This window comes from Sesamum indicum, linkage group LG2 (genome assembly GCF_000512975.1).
Source record: "Sesamum indicum cultivar Zhongzhi No. 13 linkage group LG2, S_indicum_v1.0, whole genome shotgun sequence".
Taxonomy (NCBI): domain Eukaryota; kingdom Viridiplantae; phylum Streptophyta; class Magnoliopsida; order Lamiales; family Pedaliaceae; genus Sesamum; species Sesamum indicum.
The window spans coordinates 11820950-11846840 of record NC_026146.1 but is presented as its reverse complement, the minus strand read 5'-3'; the positions used below and the strand labels follow the sequence as shown (position 1 = coordinate 11846840).

General features: G+C 34.0%; 2 protein-coding genes across 2 annotated transcripts; both read left to right on the top strand.

Annotated features, from left to right (window-relative positions):
• LOC105155848 (protein transport protein SEC16B homolog) lies at nucleotides 775-8861 on the top strand. Its single transcript, XM_011071826.2, has 13 exons — nucleotides 775-3078; nucleotides 3164-3478; nucleotides 4555-4683; nucleotides 4758-4880; nucleotides 4966-5136; nucleotides 5355-5480; nucleotides 5570-5704; nucleotides 6401-6528; nucleotides 6606-6714; nucleotides 6786-7097; nucleotides 7206-7361; nucleotides 7454-7752; nucleotides 8164-8861. The coding sequence occupies exons 1-13, from the start codon at nucleotides 1210-1212 to the stop codon at nucleotides 8666-8668; spliced, it is 4377 nt and encodes a 1458-aa protein (XP_011070128.1). The 5' UTR covers nucleotides 775-1209; the 3' UTR covers nucleotides 8669-8861.
• LOC105155847 (putative glucuronosyltransferase PGSIP8) lies at nucleotides 14203-19561 on the top strand. The gene is made up of 5 exons (XM_011071825.2): nucleotides 14203-14628; nucleotides 17537-17795; nucleotides 17961-18162; nucleotides 18256-18403; nucleotides 18644-19561. The coding sequence occupies exons 1-5, from the start codon at nucleotides 14381-14383 to the stop codon at nucleotides 19170-19172; spliced, it is 1386 nt and encodes a 461-aa protein (XP_011070127.1). The 5' UTR covers nucleotides 14203-14380; the 3' UTR covers nucleotides 19173-19561.

Genomic DNA, 25891 nt, shown 5'->3' with positions numbered 1-25891 from the left:
CCTCCTTCAATCTCGGGCAGCTCCAATGCTCATCGTTCTTTCTTGTAGTATCAGTATTTTATATTTATAATGATATAAATATTATGTATGTACTAAACCTATCATAAAATACAGACATAAAAAATCATTGTATTAATATATATTATAATAATTTATTTATTATAGAGTATATTAAATGAATTGTGTATTATCTGAGCTTTACTATAATGATATAAATTGTCTTATAGTATATAATTACATTATAATTTATTGTACTAAATTCAATAATTTTTTCTAAACTGTGCACTGAATCATAATATTATTCCTAAAATGAGACTGCAACCCAACAATTTTCCAAATTTTTCTAAAACTATGCTATCTTTTATGTTTTTCTGAATTAAAAAAAATGCATATTTCTTAAAACTACATACAAATACATACATATATTTCAAAAATTGCAAAATTTCATAAAAATACGTCCAAATACATGCATATTTGTGTTACTTTCTGGGCTGCTAGAATGTACTGTGCATGCATAAATTTGTTGCCCCTATTATGTTAGTCCTAATTAAATAATTATTAAGTAATATTAGTAAAGATGAATTATCAAAATTATTTAAAGGTAAAAAGTGAAAAAAAAAACTTGAGCAAGTAGATAAAATTTAAATGAAGTGTGTAAATATTTGGTTGAAATATATATGAAGTATATATGTATATATATATATATATTTAGGGGAAGAAAACCGAGTTTTGGGTGGATTGTTGAGACATTTGGAGCGAGACCGAGGGGTTTGTCTTCTCTCCTCAGTTTGCATGCACGCAACCTCTCTCTCTCTCTCTCTCTCTTTTTGAAGATACGTACGAGGCAGATGTATCTATAATGCATGATTCGATTCTGGAATGTTTATTTTGATCTGTAAGTTAATGCTTTTCTCAAATGAGTTTACGATTGTCTTTTAGATCCTATGCAGAGAAATATAGTCAACTTTTGCAGAATTCTCAGCTATTCTTTTTTTCTTTTTCATGGTTTATAAATTGGGTAAATGCGAGAAACCTTAGATCTTTCATGATTTTGATTTGTTTGGTTTGGTTTTTTATTGTGGTTAATTTAAGTTGGTTTTGTTTTTTGAATCGGAGTTTTGTTAGCTCGAATCAATTAGCGTTTGGAACTTTTACAACATTGAACTTGGCTGTGGGAGTTTTGTGGAATTTAGGGTTGCAGTTGAGTAGATGGCTTCAGGTCCTCCTCCATTTCAGGTGGAGGATACTACAGACGAGGATTTCTTTGATAAATTAGTGAATGATGATGATGACGTAGTCTTTAAGGTCACCACCACATCATCGGCATATGTGCCTCTGTTTTCCTCAAATGGGAATAAATCTGACGAGGTTAAGGCCCTTGCAAATTTGAGGATCGATGAGATTGATAGTAATGGTGACGTTAATTGTGATAATGTTGGCACTAGTAACCATATCGGAATTGATAATCGAAGCACAAAAATTGGGAAAGTTGAACAAATTAATAACTTAGGAGCTCCGAGGCAAAGTGGAAATCCATCAATGTTGTCAAATTATTTGGAGTTTGAGAGTCTTATTCACCAATCGGAAAATGAAGATGGAGGTACTGAAGTTTTATCGGATACTACAGTTGTGAGTAAAAGTAGTGGTGAGGGTTTTTCTGATATAACTGTCGTGAGTAAGATTAGTGGTGAATCAGGGACTCCAGGAGTTAAAGAAGTGGGATGGAGTGCATTTCATGCTGATTCAGCCAAAGGTGATGGTAATGGATTTGGATCATACTCAGACTTTTTCACCGAATTGGGAGGAGAGAAAAGTGATGGTGCTTTTGTTGAGGTGGTCGGGCATACTATAAATAATGGGCCAGATGTTTCTATTGGTAATGATATACATAGGTCCGCTTATGTCGAGAACTTTAATAGCTTTTGGCAGTACAATGAGGGATACAATAATGATGTAGCAACAGATCAGAGTTCAGGTGCACATGATTTGAATAGTAGTCAGTACTGGGAGAATCAGTATCCAGGTTGGAAGTATGACCTAAGTACCGGACAATGGTATCAGGTAGATGGTTATGATGTCAGTTCCAATATGCAAGCAAACGTTGGCTCTAATTTATCTTCTACTTGGGGGTTGGCTAATGAGTTGGCTGAGGTCTCTTACTTGCAACAAACTTCTAAATCTGTTCCTGGAACTATGGCTGAGATAGGTACAACTGAGAGTGTAACTAATTGGAATCAAACCTTAGAAGAGAGTAATGGCACCTCCCCAATTTCATCAGACTTGAATCAGGTTTCCCAAGATAATAATAATTATCCACTTTATATGGTGTTTGATCCTCAGTACCCTGGATGGTATTATGATACTGTGGCCCAAGAATGGCGCATTTTGGAATCATACACTACATTAGTCCAGTCTACTCCTCAAGTTCAGGAAGAGATGCATGGGGGTGGATATGCATCAAGTGATACATTCTATCAAAAAGATGATGAGAAGACAAACCTCACAAATGATCAAAGTAATAGTTATAGCACTCAAGGCTTTGGCAGCCAAGTCCAGGATCAGACTTGGACTCAATCTGCCAGCAATTATGGTCCACAGGGCTCAAGCATGTGGCAACCTCAAAATGTTGCCAGGAGAGAATCAACTCCACAGTACATTGGAAACCAACTAAGTGAAGATCACCATAAGCATAACTTTACTGTGATTCCTCATGAGAATGGACAAAATACCACTAATTATAAAGCTTCATATTATGAGAATGCAAGTCAAGGTCAGAACGAATTTTCCATGTCTTCTGGGTTGCTAGGTTTTCCTGGTGGAAACTTAACTCAACAATACAATGATTCCAAAATTAACCAAAATGACCAAAAACATGTCTTAAATGACTACTACAACAATAAAAATTCAGTCAACTTTCCTAAGCAACACAATCAGAGTGCTCAAATCTCCTATACTCCTGCTACTGGAAGGTCATCTGCAGGTCGTCCTGCACATGCTTTGGTTGCGTTTGGTTTTGGTGGAAAACTCATTGTGCTGAAAGACAGTAGCTCTACCGAAAATTTTAACTTTGGAGGCCAGGTCTGTGTCATTGACTTCCTTTTTGAGTTTTTTTTTTTTTTAATAACTTGAACTACATGCTAAACTCTTTTATATTTTTGTGAAGAATAATGTAGGAGGTTCAATATCGATTCTAAACTTAGCAGAAATTGCGAATCACTACTCTAATTCTTCAAACAATGTTATGGGTGTTTACAATTACTTCCAAGCTCTCTGTCAGCAATTTGTTCCAGGTCCTCTTAGTAGTGGAAGTATTGGAGCTAGGGAATTGAACAAATGGATTGACGAAAGAATAGCAAATCTTGCTGATATGGATTATCGGAAGGCTGAAGTTTTAAAGATGCTTCTATCGCTGCTTAAAATAGCTTGTCAGTATTATGGAAAACTTCGATCTCCTTATGGTACAGATACTATATTGAAGGTAGATTATACATTTATTATATGAATGAAATTAGCTTGATTGAGACTATTGACTTGGATGTGACATCATGATTGATCAGTATTCCTTTGTACCAAACTTATGTTAATTACAATCAAGCACATTATGTCTATTGTTTATACCATCATACCATGTTGGTATTTTTTGAATGTGATTGCATTAGTGGATTTTACTTTGACATATTCTCTTAATGAACTCCTTTGTGAGGAAAATTAAACTAAAGATATGGGGCCTGATCTTGAGCTCTTAGCACAATCAAATTCATTAGTTCAGTACCATATTTCTATCATGTCAAAACCTGCTATAGTTCTTAATTTGTTATTCACATTTTTTTTATTCGATTTATGACCGTTTTAACACTTTGGCATCTAAATGTTTTTTTTTTTTTTGTCAACACATTTCAACTTTATAAAATCTTGCACTTTGTCATTTATATTTTTTTTTTTTTGTCAACACATTTCAACTTTATAAAATCTTGCACTTTGTCATTTATAATTATTTTTTAATTAAGTTTTTTATATAAAAAGCATCACATGTATTGCACATGTGATTTTTAAGGGTTATGTGATGTGATATTTTTCACATATAGACAGTATGCGATATTTTTTTGGCAAAAAAATCAACAAAAAGAAGGTCATATATGAAAAAGTGCAAATTTCACAAATGTTGAGATGGTATGTTGACATAAAAAAAAGTATAATTCGATGTCAAAGTATAAAAATGACCCATAGTTTGGATGGAAACATATAATTTACCCTATTTTTTATCATTCTCTACTATCTTTGATTATGCAACTTGTCTATCATGACACAAGCTTGTGCGTCGTAATAAACTTGCCTAGAATGCAATTTTTTAAAGAGTCAATGCATCAGTTTTTCTTGAACTTGTATGTATATCACTATTTGTTAAACAAGTCCCTTTGTGCCAACAACAATTTGAGGGGATATATATTTACATTTATGCTTTCCTGGAAAGTAGGTTTTTTTATATCTGCTTCATTGTTTAGGGATCAATAACTAATCTAGCTCTTAGTGTTTTCTTTATTGTTATTCCGATAGGAAAATGATTCTCCAGAATCAGCAGTAGCCAAATTGTTTGCATCTACCAAAAGAAATGATTTGCAGTTTAGTCAATATGGTGTTTTTTCCAAATGCTTGCAGCAGATACCGTCTGAAGAACAAATGCAGGTATCAAATGGTTCTATGTAAACTGTTTTTGGAAATTTTAATAATCTATTATGAAGTACTACTTCATATTTTAGGTCACTGCCACTGAGGTTCAAAGTCTTCTGGTTTCTGGAAGGAAGAAAGAGGCTTTGCAATGTGCCCAAGAGGGACAGTTGTGGGGTCCTGCCCTTGTTCTTGCTGCACAACTTGGTGATCAGGTTTGTCATTATGATATTCCATTATGCCGCACTTGGCCCATCTTAGCATCTTCTTTCTAACTTTTACTTGGAAAATTAACTGCAGTTCTATGTTGAAACTGTCAAGCAAATGGCATTGCATCAGTTTGTTGCAGGGTCACCTTTGCGAACAATATGCTTGCTAATTGTTGGTCAACCAGCTGATGTGTTTTCAGCTGATAACACAACTATCAGTAACATGGTTGGTGCTATAAATATACCTCAACAACCAGCTCAGGTATATGTCTATTCTACGATCATCTCCTTTTGTCTGCTTACACTTTGTAACACTTGTTTCTATAGTTATGAGAGTTGATTTATTGGTGAGCAATATGATTTACTTGACTAATTTGGTGATATATACGCTTGTTTGTTGTTTGTGGTTTACTAAGCTGATAGAAATTACCTTAAAGTATAAAATAACTAGTCTTTTTGTGTTCCTTTTCGCAATTCTAGTTTGGTACAAATGGCATGCTGGATGACTGGAAAGAGAATCTGGCAGTGATAACTGCAAATAGGACAAAGGATGATGAACTTGTGCTTATGCATCTTGGAGATTGTTTGTGGAAACAAAGAAGTGATGTATGTTATGGTTATTTTTATGGAAATTCTTTTTCCTTATTCTTGCTTAAAACCTTTTTAATTGTTTATTTGAAATAATTTTGTTTTAGATAATTGCTGCTCATATATGCTACTTGGTTGCGGAAGCAAGCTTTGAACCATATTCAGACACTGCAAGAATGTGTCTAGTTGGTGCTGATCATTGGAAATATCCACGGACTTATGCCAGTCCAGAGGCTATTCAGGTTTTTGTAGGCTTATTATTCCATAGTCATCGTTATATTGCTTTTAGTTCTAAAATGCCTAATCCACTGTTTAGGACCACATATAAAAATTCCATTCCATCGAAAATATGGAAAAGTTTCGTTTTTCAATTCAATGGAAACAAATATACTTGGTAGTTCTGAAACTATCTAGTTCATTTAATCACTCATATTTCTTAGTATTCATGTGAAACTTTAAAATTCCTATGGAACTTTTTACATTTCCTAATTTTCTAACAAAACACTCATCTCATATTTCTGTTGATGTGTATATGAATTTTTGTGTTACTTAATAAATATTTTGCTTTAGTGTTGATTGATATAATTCTAATTAACTTCTACTACTAGCATATATGTATCAATCTAATTAGGACATCATAATATATAGTTAAACTCTCCTATAAGATAGTTCTTCTAGTTTTCATGTGCTTGTGTGTGAGTAGAACTACTGAAGAAGGTTCAAATTTAATTTCTATTTATAATTCTAAAAAACTCACTATCTTAATTTTTATATGTAGTTGTGGGTGTTGGATATTGATGGGCGGGCCTTGAGCTCATCCTTGGCAGTCGCCTATAACTAGCTTTTGAGGCACAATACAGCAAAAAATTATAGTTTGTTTATTAATATACGGGTGAAGAGCATATAGTGCATATTCTGACATTTTCTTATCTGTACAGAGGACAGAGATATATGAATATTCAAAGATGCTTGGAAACTCTCAGTTTGTCTTACTTTCATTTCAACCATATAAGCTTATATATGCTCACATGTTGGCGGAAGTTGGGAGGATCTCTGATGCATTGAAGTACTCACCTACTTATACATTTGTTATTTTCTGTGAGTAGTTAGCTTTTGTTTCCTCAGCATTACTGTTTAATGTAGGTACTGTCAAGCAGTTATTAAATCTCTCAAAACTGGTCGAACTACAGAGGTGGAGACTCTAAAACATTTAGTTTCGTCACTTGAGGAAAGGATCAAAGCTCACCAACAGGTATTTTACTATCCTCTAATTGTCTCTTTTTGCTTTACTGATACCTATAACTCAAACATTCTTTTATATAGGGGGGATTTTCCACAAACTTAGCTCCTAAAAAGTTGGTAGGTAAATTGCTCAACCTTTTTGATACTACTGCCCATCGTGTCGTTGGTAGTATACCACCAACAGTGTCAGTAGCAAGCGACAATGCTCAAGTTAACGAGAATTACCAGTTACTTGGACCTAGAGTATCGACTAGCCAATCGACATTGGCTATGTCGTCACTAGTACCTTCTCAATCTTCAGAGCCCATAAGTGATCGGACAACTAATAGCAATAGAATGGTAATGCACACAAGAAGTGTTTCAGAACCTAACTTTGGGAGAAGTCCAAGGCAGGTTTGTTTCGATCTATATGTTTTCATTCGCTGTGAAGGACAATTGTTCGTATAGTTTGATTGATTATGTGATTATAGAAAATGAATTAAGTTTTTATAATATGTGCAGGGTCATACTGATTCATTGAAGGAAGCAAGTTCAACAAATGTGGAAGACAAAGCATCAACAATTGGTGGCACATTTGGCTTTGGTAGTTTTGGTTTTGGTTCTCAACTATTGCAAAAGACTGTAGGATTAGTGCTTAGACCCCGACAAGGTCGCCAGGTACTTAAGTTCTTGTTTGACAAAATAAGCCATCATGATACTTGTAAACTTTAAGATTTGTATGCTTTCTTATGGTTGCAATTACTTTCTAGGCGAAATTGGGTGAATCTAATAAGTTCTATTATGATGAGAAACTCAAGAGATGGGTAGAAGAAGGTGTCGAACCTCCATCAGAGGAAGCAACACTTCCACCCCCACCACCAACTACAGTTTTCCAGAATGGAACATCAGATTACCGCTTAAAGAGTGCACTGCAAAATGAAGTTTCTCATACCAATCGAAGTCCAGAATCTAAAAGCCCGAAGATTGTGGATAGTAGTTCAGGAATACCACCGCTTCCTCCGACCTCAAATCAATACTCAACACGTGGAAGGATGGGTGTACGATCTAGGTAAACTTATGTGTCACCTTTAGAATTCATCCTTCTAGATTAGATCATATTTGGCAAAATGATAGCGTAAAAGGAAAGAATAACTGGTGGAGAATTATGCTTGACTAAAATGATTAACTTGGTATACTTTGTATGGCATTTATCGTTATTTTATGTTCTTCTTTAACCTTGTTATTATGATCCTTACTAGTATGGACATAACAGAGGTCTTACTATAGTTATGCACAGACTCATGGCTAAGGCCAACAAAACTATGATATTATTCCTAATTGGTGCATTTTTCAGGTAGCTTTATATTTTGTACTGGGATAGTTGTTACCTGGTTGTCTTCAAGAGAACTAATTATAAAATATGAAACGACTCAGTTACTTCACTTGTTGAGGTGGATTGATAACCTCTACTCTCTGGCAGGTATGTCGATACCTTCAACAAAGGTGGTGGGAATGCAACAAATTTGTTTCAGCCACCGTCTGCTCCATCAGTCAAACCAACAACTGGAGCCAACCCAAAATTCTTTGTTCCCACTCCAGTACATATTGTTGATCATCCCGTTGAGGCTTCTGCAAATGACATGCATGACACATCAACTCATGAAAATCATGCATCCTCTACTTTAAGCGACTCATTCCACTCACCTACACATCAATGTTCTGCTACAATGCAAAGATTCGCAAGCATGGCCGATATCTCTAATCAGGGGATGAGTAATAATGGCTCCTCCTCTTCACACTCACGACGCACAGCATCATGGAGTGGAATCTCTAATAATTCTTTTAGTGATCCAAACAGCGCTGACATAAAACCGTTGGGAGAGGTGTTAGGTATGCTCCCCTCACCAATCATGCCAAGTGACCCTTCTGTAGCACGCTCGTCAATGAGTGGTGGTGGAGATGATCCTCATGAAGTGAAACTCTGATAAATGCTACGACATGTAAATAGAAAATATTTCCATGCAGCCACAGTCCTCAAGTCTCACAAATTATGTCGTGGGGACTTTGGCGAAATGAGATCCCTTATTTTCTCTTTTATCCTATTTGTTATATTTATATATATGAATAGTTGTATTTTAAATGTCAGTTGTCACTTAGTTGTTTCTTATAGAGAAATAGGTTTACCGATCTTGCAAGATGTGATAACATGGACACCTTTAAAAGTTATACTGAAAATAGTATAATTCATTTGTTTATACATTGAGGATTACGATGTGTTAACAAATACAAGGTAATAATTATTGTTAAATGCAATCAAGACTTATTGCTTATAGGGACATGAGATTATATGTTCAGAAGCCTCAGATTGAATCTGCGCTAAATTATGATTTTCTTTTTTAATTCTCAAATCAGATGGTCTGTGTGTTCTTTATCACATAGCATTAATTTATTGTAGGATGCTTGTAAACAGGAAGTGTGAAGGTGAGGGTAGTGCAGTAGTGTGTGAGACGTGTATGTGTGCAAGTTTGAAAAGAGGGTGGATGGTTGTATTTGAGGGTGAGCATTAGTGAAGGAGCGAACACGCTCGTGTTCCTGGAGGGAGAGGGAGGGAGATAACGTTAATATGATGTATGCCTATTAGAGAATGATATTTGAATTGAGGGATCACATACACTGTAAGTGAGGGTGAAATTAAGGGCTTGCTGGCGCTTGGCTAGCAAATTTTAGTACCCATCAAAATTATTACTATGTGCATATGCATATATATATATATAGAATATTTTTGGTTAGTCTTTGTATATCTTTTTTGAAAAAGAGAAAATATTATTGTTGCACCTTAAGTATTAAAAGGGGACGGCCAAACTTTAGTCAATTTCTTTTGACAGTCATTCAATAGCATGAGTAGATGCTTGGCCGGTTTCACTTCCATGCAAACAAAATTAACAATAAGCATTGAGTTCGTTTCAATTAAAAGATGTGAGAAGTTTCTATTTATTGCAATGTCCACCAGACATTCTGCTGTATATGTGTATCGTCCCTATTGAGATGGAGAATGTTACTATGAAAATACCTTAATAGTTTCGAAAAATGCCTCCTCTTCTATCTAGTCTTGGATTTTTCAAAGTAGAGCCATCAATGTTCAGTTTGATCTAATTTTGTGGTGGGGATATCTAGTCCACTTTTAATTAGTCTTAGGTTTACCTAACTTACCAGGATATTTCTCTATAGAAAGCAGAGTTGTTCTCCAGAGATGTCTGATGTTAATAGGAGCATTTTTAAAGAGAACATGGTTTCTGAATTTTTGGGTGTACCAGAGTGAGTGAAGAAAAGTAGTTTTTGCTTGAGTTGATGATTTCAATGAATGCAAAACACATGTGAGATTATTTTAATTAAGACGAGATATTTATGGACACTAAACTTGAGTTGGTGGGGGAAAAAACTTACTCTTTGCTACAGATGTTCCATAGAGTCACCTCCTTCTTTATACTAAGAGCATATATCTGAAAAGAGCTTCTTCATATCATGTAAGAATTTTGCTAGGAGGAGTATGAGATAACTCATGAGCCAAGCCTGGACGCTGATGTACCAAGGTAGTTGTGGCATAATGAGGTTAGATGACTCGGAATTTAGCCACTTTTAAACATATTTGATTGAGACGTTTTCATCCTTCAACCATGCTTAGGTTATGGAATCATTCAGTTTTATTGTTCCAGAAAAAACAACATTGAGTGCGTAAGATGTTTTAGCGAAGTATTTGGGTTTATGCTACTCGAAATGCCTAGTAATCTCTCAAGAACAATACAACGCCTGCAAAAACAACACTATCGTAGGTTCAAGTTTTGTCCTTATTAAGTTGTGTGAGTTACGGAGCTTAATAACTAGTCAATGGAATACCTTTGTTCTTATCATAATTTTCACAATCTAATTAATGCTTAGTGATGTCACCCAATTTTTTAAATTCAAATTCTAACAAATGGCTCTCATAACCACGACATATGGGTAAGACAATTAATTGGCTATTTGTAATCTGTTTTGAATAGTCCTTTTCTATATAATGTTAAGTATTATTTATGAGAATATATTTTTCGATCAATTTGTCATCTTTCTTAATTACATAATTACTGAATGTCACGGACAAACCTCTTAAATCAAACATACTAATGAAGTTGGCTTGTGCATTTGATGGGACCATGACATCAACTTCTGAGGGTTCACCTAAAATGTTTCAATTAAAAAATCCTTAAGAAAAGCAATTCAAGAATTTTATAGAGACTTGCACCTAGTGTTTCATTCATCAATGAGTGGTGTGTTTCATCAACTACAAACATATGATGTCTATGCACTTTATTGGGTGCTTGACAAGGGGTTGTCAATTTCATTGCTCTGGCCTGCATGATTTGTCATATGAAAGCCCGCGAGCCGTGATAGATATGACAACTCCTAGGCTATGATGGCCCTTGATGTAGGAGCAAGAAATCTGACAACTTATTCCAATTCCCAACTCGTGACCAACTAAGTGGAAGGTACATACAACATAAAATAATACAGAATGTATGAATACCTCCAAAAAATAATTGAGCTCAAGAGTTTTGAGCTTCTCTGAGTCACCCGCATGGGAAACACCAATGCAAATTACCTGGCTCAACTAGCCAGCTCTTGCCAATTACAACATTCTCATTGTCATGGTAAGAACACTTACCAATACTTAAAATAATAATACTGTAATCATCTTGCATATCAGCATAGACTGGAGGAAACTCCTCATTGACTACCTCCAGGAAGGTATCTTTCCTACTAATGAAAAATAAAGCAGCCCACCCGAGAAATAAAGAAACTAGGTTACCCTACTACAAGGGATACTCTATAAATGCAACTTCACTCAGCCTCCAATGCTTGTCAGCAGAGGAGGGAACATCTATCCTGCAGCTCATGTGCTCTCACATAGGAGGGATCGCCCTTGAAGGTTAATCTTTGGAAGCCTAACATTTTCGGCTTACTCTTAAGATGGATGCCATAGACTGGATAAGAAAGTGCAAACAATACTATATTTTTTACCAACTCTTAAGAAGGATTCATGTACCTGCTGAGCCTTTTAAGGCATTTTCAGCACCTTGCATCTTCGTTAAGTAGGGGATGGATATAGTGGGACTATTTCCATCTGCGCAAGGATAGAAGTGGAAAATTTGAGGAAATGAGTAAAGGTCGAGCCTCTGACCAAGATCAGAGAAACTGAAGTGCTAAAATTCATGTGGGAAAACATAATCTGCAGATATGGTATCCCTCGTGAAATTATTTTTGACAATGGTCGCCAGTTCCAGGGCTGGAAGATCCAAGACTGGTGTATTGACCTAGGCATCCAACAAAGATTCACCTCAGTGGCCTATCCTCAAGCTAATGGATAGGTGGAGGTCACAAATGTTAGAATATATGATCAGAAAGCCAATTATATTGATCGGGATGTAATCTATTTAATAAACTTGATATAATAAAATATTATTCAATGACCTCGAGATTTGGCATCAAGTGTCCTATGAAAACTTGCACTAAGCATCAAATTCATTTAATGAATGTTGTATTTTATCGACGACAGACGTTGAACGTCTGTGAAGTTTAGTGGGTTGATTAACTAGCAAATCGATTGAACTGACTCGTAGGGATCGTCATATGAAAGCCTTGGAAGCTTGGTCAGTACGACTTGAATCCCTCCTATGATAGTATGGGAGTAGTCCTCAAATTTGAGCAACCATGGCAGTTACGTGCATACAATGACGATATTTTGGATCTGATGAGAGGTGATTGTGTCACAAACATGATCATTATAAGCCTTATGCAGTGCAGTCAGAATAAGGACGGTGGATTTTAAGAAGAGGGCCCATTCCTTGTCAGTATATGACAACGATATCTCCTATGCAATTAGAGACGCGTTTACACCTTATAAACCTGTGGCCACAGTGGTTGGTCGATTAGGAAATGGGTTCCTATGTCGTGCAATTAAGTAAAACGTGGTCTCAAGTATTAAAACATAAATGTTTAATCCAGGATGAGAACCGACAGCAAATTTCATGCCATAAACTAAGACCGAGAGACGATAGATGAAAGGCCGTACAGGCGCATAATATGGGGGCCTAAACATTCACACATATATTCCTAACATACAATTAGACCAATAACTACAAATCTTAGCTCTCTCGCAGTCAGGTACAAATTTGCTACCCAGCTATTTCATTCTCTCTGAAGAACCAATTCCAACACTAACTTAAGGGTCAAAGGGCCATTGCTAGAAACCTCCCCAACTTGGTACATTTTGTCTCTTTTGCAGGCTTAGCTGCGTTCGCTAAAAAAATGCCATTGCTTTGGAGCAACAAATACACAAAAATCCATCACTAAAATACTTTAAATATTCATTATTGTTCTTTTCTAAACAACACTATATATATATATATATATCTACATATTTATTGGAAAAATATACTACAATTAATTAGCAACTAAAAATATACATTATTTTACATTTAGGCCCAAATATCCTATGTATTTACCAATACCTAAAACATGTACTCCTCACATTGTTTTTGTCAAATTATTGTGGGACTGATGATGTAGTTTTATAAGAACACAGATTCTTGATTATCCAATCCCATAGTCTCCGGCAACACCCTCCCTCTAATCTTACATCTTCAACTTCCTAAAACTAGTGAAGGTTTTTTCTATCCAAGTCAAAGTAACAAGAGTTGAAGGCTTGATTGAAGCCTTTTGACTTCATCTATATGTGTGTCTCTGTGTGTGTGTGGATCCCACTTGAATAAATGCTCCAATTATAAATGTTAAGGTTTAGTTTTTTCTTCACCAGATGATCAATGCCCAAGTGGGATTTTAAATATATACATATATATATATATATGATGGTAGGAAACAATGTGCATTAAACAATGGTTAATCGAGTTATATATATGATGAGCATCAAAGTTCTTCATAGTTAAGGAATTAACATATGCAAATGGGAATCCTTATTTGTTATAGACTCATATCGCAACACTCTCTTATCCATTGCAGATAAAAAAATTTGAACAGTTTGTAAATTTTAAACTCTTTTATTTTTAACGACGCATCTTTTTCAAAACAAAATCGTACATACAAAACAAATGGAATAACTAATACAAGCCCACATAAAAATATCAGTGGCTATCCATGTCATCAAAAGTCCGGCAATATAGTCAACTCTGAGAACGGGACGGATTCTACCGCCAACAGGTTTACAAAAAATTCTTGTTCGAATTAAGTTTGATCGAATCATTTAAATTATAAAAATAATTATATTATATTTGTTATGTGATTGATGACTTTTCTTAAATTATACATCAATCAAATAATAAATATATTATACTTAATATATAATTTATTTAAATTTGATCAAATCGAGTCTAAATTAGAATTTATCGCGTCCACCTCCACCCACACTCTCCCAAATAAAACCCCCGCCATCCCAAATTTGTTTATTCACTAAATCCACTAATAATAATAATCAAACAATTATTAAGGGAAGAAAATGGCAATTACTCTGAAATTCCTCTCTCTCTCTCTCTCTCTCTCAAAACTTGTCTCCCTCAAATTTCCTGCTGCAAATAAAGGCACACACCAACCGCCAGTCTCCTCCCACACGCATTACACACACACACACAGAGACAGAGAGAGGGGAAATGGGAAGGGTGTTACTGAGTTTATTGGGGTGGTGGACAGTAGTAGTAGCAGTAGTGTGTGAAGGGAAGGGGGAGGGGAGTGGGAGGAGGAACGCGTACGCTACGATGATGTACATGGGAACTCCAAGGGACTACGACTTCTACGTTGCGACACGTGTCATGTTGAGATCCCTCCAGCAGCTTAAGGTTGATGCTGATCTCCTCGTCATTGCCTCCATGGATGTCCCCCTCCATTGGATTCAACCTCTGTAAGTACACTCTCTTTTGTTTTCTATTTTGGAGAGACAGAAATCTGATTTACCATAATTATATGAATACTTTCTTGTTATTATAATTAAAAGTATTCCTTAAAATTACAAATATTATAATAAACACTCTTTGTCATAGATAGAATGTATTTACTATAATATTTGTAATTTTATAAGATATTTATAATTATTACGAGAGAGTTTTTTTAATTTTACGAAGAAATTATATTATTGCATGCAGTTTACCCAATATAAAAACACGAATAAATAAAAAAAATCAAAATATTTAAAAAATAAGCTTACTAGCTAATGCTTTGAAGTTATTAAAATCTGGGGGTCATTTTGTCTTTTTTGCAAGTCCTTTTACCTACTACTACTATTATTATTATTATTATTATTATACTATTTAATACCCAATATTTGTATATTAATTATTGCCATCCAATATGTTATATTTAAATGAGGAATTAATATATTAACTCAATTATTTATTTACTCCTCTTACACTTAAGCCAAATTTTGACGTGGTAGAAATAATAAATGATACAAAATTTGGCCAATCAAGAACCGACACCAGTAATCTTTTCCACACATATATATATATATGTAAAATGGCATTTTACAAAAGTACCCTTGAGATTAAAACAATACAATCACCTTTTATATTTTTTATTTTCTTTTTTAAAAATTCAGAATAACTCAACACACTCAACACACTCGTCCGTCCATTAATCTAAATTCGAATTCAAGACCTTTTCCAAACCCAAATTAAACAGCTGAGCTGTCCCCTAAAACGACATATTTTTTAATAATATGAAAATGGATTTTATCTAAAAGAATATCAAAATTCAGAAACGAATACATCTCATGGGGATGGTGAAAAAGTAATGGTTGTGGTTGAAATTATGTAAAAATGGATGAAGTGTGCGTGGAAATTAAAGCAGCACTTTGGTTGATGTTTATCTTAACACAGAAGTTGAGGATATGCTTTTGGCTTTCTGTTTAAAAAGGAGAGAAAAGAATATGCTTTGGTGTAATTAAATAATCGGAGAGTTATATTTTGTTTTTTTTTTTCAGATTTGATGTAGTTACGCGTGTGGATCTCTTATTTTCTGAAAAATTACATCTGATATTCAAATGTTCGTATCTGTCTATCTGATAGATTTTCCTGTTAGTCAAAATTCAGTGAATTTGTTCAATGTAATAAGAAAAAACTAAATGAAAACTGATGTTTAGCCTCGATTTACTTATTGCAGATCAAATATTTTTTTCCTTACTAAACTACCAGAGTGAAGATATATATCCGTACTAAGGTGTGAAGATGTATAAGGGTGTTTTGATCATAAAAAGATTTATTTGACCTGTAATATATTAGAAATAAGTCAATTGGAGTAAATATAAATTTTTGTCCTATTTTTCTGGTAATATCAACAAATATGGTGAATCTTGGCTGACGAAAACAAATCTCAAGGGCACTAGATATAATTCTCCAAACCACAGAGAGTCTACATGTAATTAACCAAACTTCAGGGGAGGTGAATGTGATTATCCCTTAAATATTAATTGTTGTATACTCATTTTTGAAAAACTATGAGTATGTGGTGATTGTTTATATTAGGGACGATATACAATGTATCTAGTGTAATAAAAATTTGACCTTCATTTTCGTCTGTGGTGGTGTTGTATATCGGTGTGCATAATTTGATTTACAGGTCAAATTGAACAGAAATTGAAATTTTGAATCGATATTTAATTTACATATATTGCACTCGATGTCTAATACATGCACTAGATATATATAATCAAATAATTGTCACATAATCTCGATTAAAAAATATTTATAATTATATCAAATTTTAATCAATATTTAAGAGGCATTGATTCTCTATAGCTATGATGAGTTTGGGATAGATTCCAAAGCAAAAGAGTGGTGGGAAATTTGGTCCACCTTCTTTCTATAATGATTTGTTTGGAATTGCATTAGAATGTAAAAGAAGAGAGTGTTCAATTCGGTTAATCGAATTGAACTGTAATTAATATTTTGATTAATAAAAAATTTGATACGTCGAAATGGCGTACCAAAACTTTTTTCCATTCGATTCAATTGAAAACTGAAAAATTGAATATTATTAAAAAAAGAAAGGAAAAAAAAACTGTCATTTTTATAATTTTCTCAATTACTTTAATAATTTTTACGTGTTAATTAAGTTTAAAAGTAAGTAGAAATTAAATTATATTATATATATACTTGTAAAATTTAAATGTAATTTATATATATTAATATATTTTACAGAGTTATAATATATAATGTATATTTTTTAAATTTTGGTTATATGGCGGTCGGTTCAGTTAACCGAATCCAAATCAAAAAAATTCGATTCGATCGGTTTTCGGCCGATTAATCGAATTTTGAACATCTCTAGAACAGAGCTATCTAGACTATTAAAGCTAGACAATTTTGCAAATTCTATAAAAATCTCGAGCCATCAAATTTGTCGATCCAAACACAACCCAAAAGAATTTACTGACTTTGCATGCTAGCAGAATAAGTGAAATTGTGAAAGATGCATGGTTTTGCAGAGTTAAATGTTGTGACAAGAAGAATTTTTTCAGCATTATCCTTTGTGATTTCTTTACTTGTAGGAGATTGCATGTGCCCAAATAAACCTAAATAACTTGTATAATATGTATTCTTGAAATTTCGAGTATGTGTTCTTGATCAAAAAGAGGTGGAATCAGCATAAAATATGCTCTGTCATCCAAGAAATGTACATTCTATTAGGCAGAAATTTTAGTTAGCTGATGATCATGTATGAGAAATTAAGGTTGCAAGCTTTGGAACATATTGATTAGCTCTATGGATATGAAATGTTTTTCTTCGGTTTTGTTGCTTGATTTTTTGGCGCAGAGAAGGAGAAGACGGGGCTAAGGTGATGCGAGTCGACAACATAAACAATCCGTACAGCACTCAATCCAATTTCGATTGGAGATTTAAGCTAACGCTCAACAAACTTTACGCTTGGAAGCTAGTGAACTACGAGCGTGTTGTCATGCTTGATGCGGACAACCTCTTCCTCCAGAAGACCGACGAACTTTTCCAATGTGGGGAGTTTTGTGCAGTCTTCATCAATCCCTGCATCTTCCACACCGGCCTCTTCGTGTTGCAGGTGTTGACATTGTCTCCATTTCAGCTTTCTGCTTACTTTCAAGATGTTTTAAGAGAGTTACAAGCCCACCTAAACATCCTCTTAACAGAGTGTTTCTTTGTAGCTGGATGATTCCTAAGACACTGCATCTCTTTTCGTTGTAACCTCGTGTATTTTGCAATGCAGCCATCGTTGACGGTGTTTGATGACATGATCCATCAACTGGAGGCAGGAAGAAGTAACCCTGACGGTGCTGATCAAGGATTTATCGGGAGCTACTTCCCTGATTTACTTGATCAGCCGATGTTCCATCCTCCACCAAACGGAACAAGACTTGAAGGGACATACAGACTTCCTCTGGGCTATCAAATGGATGCTTCATATTATTGTAAGCGCATAATGCCGCGATCCCATGATGTTGATGTACTGTCTTGACCATATATTCTCATTTCTTACCACGTGGTGTCTTTATTTGGCTCAGATCTCAGGCTCCGGTGGAGTGTTCCGTGCGGGCCTAACAGCGTTATCACTTTCCCAGGAGCTCCGTGGCTAAAACCATGGTACTGGTGGTCGTGGCCTGTTCTCCCTTTAGGCATCCAATGGCATAAACAACGCCTACAAACTCTAGGGTAACTTCGGTTTAATATTTCTTCACATTCTTTTGATGTTATCACGACATTTTAGCACCAAACAACGAGTATTAAGCTACGCCAGCACAGTACAAGTCCCACAATTCACGTTGCTTGATTCTCACTGTTTCATATTTTCATATCAATATGTATAAGAATTATCCAAAAGTATATATGCACCAATAAGGTCAACTTACTCTTCAGCTATGCAATGATCTAATCAATCAAGTTTTTCAACAGATACAGTGCAGAAATGCCAATTGTATTCATTGAAGCTGTATTCTACTTGGGAATAATAGCCGTGGCACGTCTAGCACGGCCTAATTTATCCAAGTTATGCTATCGTCGGATCTTGTTCTTGCAAGCGGGCTTGAAACTGATCGCAATATGGTCGATTCTTGCTGCCTACGTAGTCCCTTTCTTCTTTGTCCCCCACACGATTCATCCACTTATAGGCTGGAGTCTGTATTTGCTGGGGGCCTTCTCACTTTCTTGCGTAGCCACAAACGCGTTCCTACTACCAACACTGCCAGTTCTAGCTCCATGGTTCGGGATCCTGGGATCCCTCTTCGTAATGGCCTATCCTTGGTACCCGGACGGCGTTGTGAGGGCCCTTTCCATTTTTGGGTACGCGTTTTGCTGCTCGCCTCTTCTCTGGACGTCGTTGGTTAAAATCATGTCGTCCCTTCAGGTTTCCCTCGACAGGGAAGCTTTCTTGCCTAGATTAGGGGAAAATTCATCGCCTGCCGGCTTCAACAAGTTGTACTGAGATGAAGATTGAGGACCAGTTCCTTGTTCAGCCATATTTTGGAGATCAAACCAGCTTGATGCAGCTGTCTATACACTTAAAGCAACAGGGATTCTTTCATTTATGTGAGTGACTGAATGAAGAGCTGATCATTTCATGATTGACTGGTTCTCTTCCTTGAAATTATTACATATAGAAACAACCTTGTTTTCTGAATTTTTGCAACTTATTTCCCCATGCCTTCGGACATTGTAGTCTCAGGTAATAACCATAGTAGTTGGGGGAGTATTCGAGATGATGTCTCATTAGTAAAACAAGTTTAAGGTTATTACAAACAAATCCAATTTTTGATCATGCTAAGCCAGTATATATACAGTAGTACAGCTGATTTTAATTTCTGACAATTGCTCTTTAGTTTTTTTTTTTTTTTTTTTTTTTTCCCATACATGATCTATGATGTTTCGTGCATGCTCCTTGATGATTTTCTGCACATGGACGATAAAGGTATCGTCCAAATACCATAATCACTTTTCTTAAAATTGATTATCACATAATCAATTATACTATGGGTATGACTTAAAAAGAGTCAAATAATCAAAGGGACGAACCTGAGTAAATTTTACGTGAGAACTAAAATTGAGAAAACTTTCAACTTTAACGGGATACAATAAGACAAAATCATAACAAATAGGACTAAACTGAAAAAGATCCTAACATAAGGGACCAAAAATATATTTTTTTTCTAAACTCAATTAGTTAGAAGTCACCCTTTTAAATTCTTCAAAAGCATTTCAAAATTTAATACTATTGATAATTTTTATTTGAAATTTCATGATACTTTTTCTTTCATAAATATATATAGTTTTTGAAGTTTATGTTAGTATTTTATATATTATTCTAATGCTATTTATTTTAAATTTTAATACCTAATAGATTAATCTTTTCAATATTTAAAATAATTTCTAACAAATTAAGCAAGTAGAAATATCATTTATTTATTTACTTTTTTTAGTTGGATATATTTACCATTAATATCCAAATAGTTTAGAGGTATTAGAATTTAGAACTCTTAAATAATCTTTTTTTTATAGAATTTTATCTTTTAAAAATAATTCTGATTTATTATTTAAAATATTACTTAAGGATATAAAAATCTTTTCACAATGGAAACATACGAGAAGAGATTCATACTTTTATATACAGTATAGACATATACTTTATTATTAAAATGGATGGGCTTTGATATTTTACTTTTTTTGGTCTGTTATTTTGTATTTTTTTATATTTAATTTAATTTTTTTTATTAATTACTCAACTTCACACTCTCATGCTATTTTTAGATAGTTATTTTTTTCTTATATTTCCATGAATCTTTTTTTTCTCTCTAATATTATTCCATTATTTATTTTTTCCCACTTCCTTATTAATCTATTATCAATTTACTATTTTGTATATATATTATTAAACAATGAAAATTTTATAAACATATCTTTATTACAAATAAAATTAAAGAATTATGCACGCATGTAGAAAGTGCCACAGATTACTAGTTATATATTAAGTGTGAGGCCATTAAAATAATTAACTTTGATTGTCAGAATACGTGTTTACTAAAATATCCTTAAATATAATTATTTTTATAACTAATCGTATCTTTTAATTAGTTATTTTTATCAATATTTTTTTTGTCTACACACATTTCGAATTAATTTTTTTAGTCGTTTTAATAAATTATTTATTTTATCTTCTTTCTCTTAATTTAAATAACAAATATATATAATAAAAAATTAAAATATATATATGTGTGGAGCGTGCTCCGACCACTGACTTTTTTTTTTTAATTTTTGCATCTTCTTAAGAAGTCAATCCCTCATTCATTGACAAGATATCCTAGGAATTTGCCACTACGAACCCCAAACATGCATTTAGCTAGGTTTAATTTCATTCCATACCTTTGCATGATTTGAAAAGATTCTCCCAAATGAATTAAGTGCTCTTATTCTTTCATATTTTTACTAACATATCATTCACATATACCTCCATAGTTTTACCAATCAACTCTTTGAATATGAGACTTATGAGCCTTTGGTACGTTGCAACTGAATTCTTAAGACCAAAGAGCATATGACCAAATAACAGTGGATCCCATTTTTATTAATAAATGAAGTCTTAATACGATCCTCTTCGACCATAATAATCTAATGGTACCCCTGAAAGTCATCCATCATACTTAGCAAAGCGCAACCTACTATAGAGTCCATCAGTTGATCAATTCAAGAGAGTGGATAGGGATATCTTGGGCATGCTTTATAGAGATTAGTGAACTCTATGCGCATTCTCCATTTTCCCTCAGGGTTTGGCACAAGTACCACATTTGCTAGCCATCCAGTTTACTGAACCTCGATGATATATCCAACAACTAGTAATTTATTAACTTTGTTTTCAATGATTTGATTCCTTTTTTCCCCAAAATTCCTTCAATTCTACCTGATAGGTTTTGCATTGGGATCCATATTTAATCTGTGTTCGATACTTTATAGGTTGATCCCTTGAAAATCAGATGTTGCCGTTGCGAACATGTGAACATTCTCTCCTAGGAAATCAATCAACATCATATCCATATTTGAAGGAACCTGACTTCCTATTCCTATTGCTATGTTAGAGTTGCCCAGAATAAGCTCCATAACCTTATTGTCAGAGGGATCCATCCTCTCCACCTTTTTCTTAAAGTCTTACTCAACCTCGAAATCTAATTGTCTTCTTTCTACTTTATCCTTAACCAATTTTGTTTTTAATTGAACTTGTTTTTATCGAAGTACGATTGCACTTTCTAGCTAGTTTGTGTTCACCTTTCAATTTATCCTCAATCTCATAGGAATTTATCGGTGAGAATTAGGTCTTTTTTGTTAATGTTGTTGGTAAATTAAATCTTGTGAACATTCTCAGGGTTATTCATTAATTAGGGAATTAGCCAATGCAAGCTCCTTGTCTGACCAAAAGGTAAGAAAAAATAAGGTCGTTAAGTTGTACCAATGACTATAACTAATTTATTTGTTCGAACGATTATCATTTTTTGATCAAGGACCAATAGTGGAATCAACCATAAACCTGACTTCAATCTGAAAGTTTTCTCCTATATTTATCTGTTCACTCTAATTTCATCTTTTTAATTCAATCACAATCAAAATCCCCATTTTTTATTTTATTCATAAAAATCAACTTATAACCAATCTTTGATAAATCGACCCTAGTCATTACTATCGCAAGATTGTTTGTAGAAAATTCTTTTTCGTGGTTTTGACACTCATTAAAGTGGAGGACCATACCTCTCTCAACCACCCACTCTTTAAGCAATCTTCTCAAATTATTTCGTGATATAGTAAACAATTTAGTGTTTCAGGTGGGTTAGCAAAGTGAGTACGCAACGGACCAGCAACTATTTGTTTTCCATGTCCCCCTTAGGAATTACCGGAAGTCTCATCCATGCTCTGTGTACTCAAAAGAACTAGAGAATTTTTGCACAAACGGTGCCAAATGTCATATCATAAAATCATGATATATGTTTAAGGTATTTTATATTGGTCTAAAGATATTCTACCGCTCCAATTGGTTTAGGAAACTCCCAATGGTATGTGAAAAACCTGCAAAACAGGACAATGTTAGGGCCTAGCCTAAAGGAATTCCGACAAAAGCACTCTGATGCTCAAGCTAGTTTGAGTTTAAGCTCTCAAACAAAAATAAAATAATAGTTGGGGTAACCAAAAATATACCTGAAGCTGAGGTGCCCATATTTATAAATGTTAGTTGGATTGTACGATTCCATATCCACCCTAGGCCGAAAACATGATCAACAGTGTATAGTGGGCCACACATATCCGTATAACTCGACAAGAAGAAGTCCAAGCAGACAAAGGTTGTCGTACTATTGATACGGTTAAAATAGGCAAGACCCAAGATATTAGAGAGAGGCTCAAAATATCCAAGAACGAGCGAGGCCCGAAAGAGTTCAAGTAATAAGTCAGCAAGAGATGTTTACGTGTCGTCATCGCCTGGTGGATAGATGTCGTCTGTACGAGTGGTCTTCGATATACATCCCCCGAGCCATTATCAAAGTCAAGGTAACTATTCACGCATTATCCCCAACTTTGATATATTATCCAGACATAAATTTATACTTTTTACCCGACCTAACTTGAACGTCAGAATGCTTATGTCGGATCAAATCCAACACTCCTTTTCTATGCAGGCTTGAAGTTCATTCTCAACCTCCCGAGCCTAGAAGTTAATGATCAATGACTTCTGGAGATCGGACCCCATCAATTACCAAAAGTAATTGTAGCCTACCAGTGCAGGATGAATGTGATTTTTATTACGTTCGAAGATCCCACAAATATATTTATACTTATACAATTTAAAAAAAAAAAATCAACATGGAGCCCAATTATCATGTATCAAATCGATCCATTCAAGAAAATTCTTTTAAAAACCTTGAATCATAATATCATAGACTGAAATGAAGGTCTCTCACTAATGTTGAAAACCTCTAATGAAGTTCTCTAAATATCACCACATCACAAATACTCAATAATTGTACGCATACCATATCGGCAAATTATTACCCCCTGATTGAGGGGCTACTTTTAGGACAATGCCCTCGTGAACTTTGACAAACTTTTTCCACCAACCCTACCCCTCCTATTACAGAAAAACAAACACTCATCTCCATCTCCGGACCAATCATGTGCGGCCCATTTTCCTATTGCCAGCCAATCATCATTCATAAAGAACCTCATCAGCCCCAATTCTGGGAAGGGCTTTTTGGTCATAAAGCAAAAAGTGATCCAAATTATTTCATTGTCAAGAAATAACCAGTACATAACTGTTGGCTTTCTATCTAACGTTCAGAAACTCTGACAATGTTTTTAATATGGCGGGCCCACTTACGGTGGCCACACGATAATGTAAAAATATAAAAAAAAAAATATTACAAAATTAATTAATGTTTTTAGCCATTCCCCCACCATAATCCACCACCGGAACATACACAATTTTTAATTTAATATCACTTAGTAATTATGATTTAGAGGGTGGTTGGTTAGATTTATTTAAAATATTTTATAACCTCCGGTAATTTTTATAAGATGTGTTAAGAATTTAATATGTTAATTTTATTTTAAAAATAAAAGTTTAAAATATTTGAATAAATAAAATTTCAGGCTTATAAAATATTAGAATGTTATTATTCGAATTTAATATCATATAAATAGATACTTTTTTTTGGGGGTCGTTATATCAAAGGTTACGCGTCAAGTACAATCATGTACAAAATTTATACGAAAATAAAAAGAAGTAATTTTTTTGTGAAATGTGTACAAATATATTAAAAAGTAATGATTTGGAATAATTAGTATCGCTTCATTATGTTAATGAAAATAAGATAATTAATCGTAATGTATCTACCATTATTTCAAAATTTGATGAAAAAATTATTTTCTATTTAATAAAATTAATATTATGTTTTGGTTACCGTTTATTCATAATTATTTTTTATCGATACTAGATATAAGAAGTATTAAAATTTAATAACAATTAAAACGATATTAAACTTTCATCTTCGACATGTTAAAAATCGCTAAAACCATTAATTTTGCGAACGAAATGGCTAATAACCCATTATCTAAATAAAAAAAGAATTCCAATAGGAATAAATATTTCCCAACATAAACCATACCAATTATTGATGCAGAATGGAGTTGGGAATGGCCATTTCCATTCTCACTCCATTTCTGCGTACCAATCACCTCTTAAATAACAATTTCTATATTTAAACAAAAATACCCACATATATATATATATATATTTTTTATATGTATACTTGAAAATAAATTAAATTACTCGATAACTTTCCATCTTCTGATAAATTTTAACATAAATGAAAAGAAAACTCTTTTTGCCACTCTTTTTGCCGCAAATTTGATATATAGCAAATTTTATGTACGTAGATCTTTATTACATAAAAATCTTGCTACCTTAATCAACTCTACTCCATGCCCAAAATTTATGAGATATATATATATATATATAAGTTTTTCTAAAAATTCTTATATATATAAAGTTTATCGAAATCAAATTAATCCCGTATCAAATTAATTCTATTACGAATTATTTTTTTTTGAACTGTACAACAAAATAATTAATTAAGCCAAATTAGATTCGAATATAATTTCTCTATAAGTTTTTCCTTTTTACATTTTCTTTAAACAAAAAAAAAATTCTCATAATTTCATCACATGCCAACTATCAATTTATGCATGCGTAGACATATGGAATCCATTTGCTTCACTTTTTAACAAAACATATTCTCTCCCTCCATACTTCCTCACCAAAACCAAATAGATGTCCCCCAAAAATATGACCGTTACAACTTCTAAGCCCTACTCCCCCCCCCCCCCCCCCCAATTCTAGCCCCCCCCCCCCCTCCACACACACATACTATATATATATATATATAGTCCTCAATGACATTCCTCGACAAATTCCAAGAAATTCATCAAATTTCTCATCAATTCAGCAGCCACAGATTCTGCTCTGATCACAACTCCAAATGCTATTTTGATGGCTTCTTTTATATTCACATTCTTTCTCTGCTCTTTTTCTTTACATGCATTTATTTCTGCAGCCTCTAATTATCACACTACTTCTACTCTCAGCAGCAGCAGCAGGCATTCCAGCAGCCACCG

Excerpts from the sequence above, each read along its gene's own strand:
- LOC105155848 (XM_011071826.2), top strand. The coding sequence starts at position 1,210 with ATGGCTTCAGGTCCTCCTCCATTTCAGGTGGAGGATACTACAGACGAG. Across the intron at positions 6,529-6,605 it reads AGGATCTCTGATGCATTGAA|GTACTGTCAAGCAGTTATTA; the intron begins GTACTCACCTAC and ends TGTTTAATGTAG. Across the intron at positions 7,362-7,453 it reads GACCCCGACAAGGTCGCCAG|GCGAAATTGGGTGAATCTAA; the intron begins GTACTTAAGTTC and ends ATTACTTTCTAG.
- LOC105155847 (XM_011071825.2), top strand. The coding sequence starts at position 14,381 with ATGGGAAGGGTGTTACTGAGTTTATTGGGGTGGTGGACAGTAGTAGTA. Across the intron at positions 18,163-18,255 it reads AATGGATGCTTCATATTATT|ATCTCAGGCTCCGGTGGAGT; the intron begins GTAAGCGCATAA and ends TATTTGGCTCAG. Across the intron at positions 18,404-18,643 it reads CAACGCCTACAAACTCTAGG|ATACAGTGCAGAAATGCCAA; the intron begins GTAACTTCGGTT and ends GTTTTTCAACAG.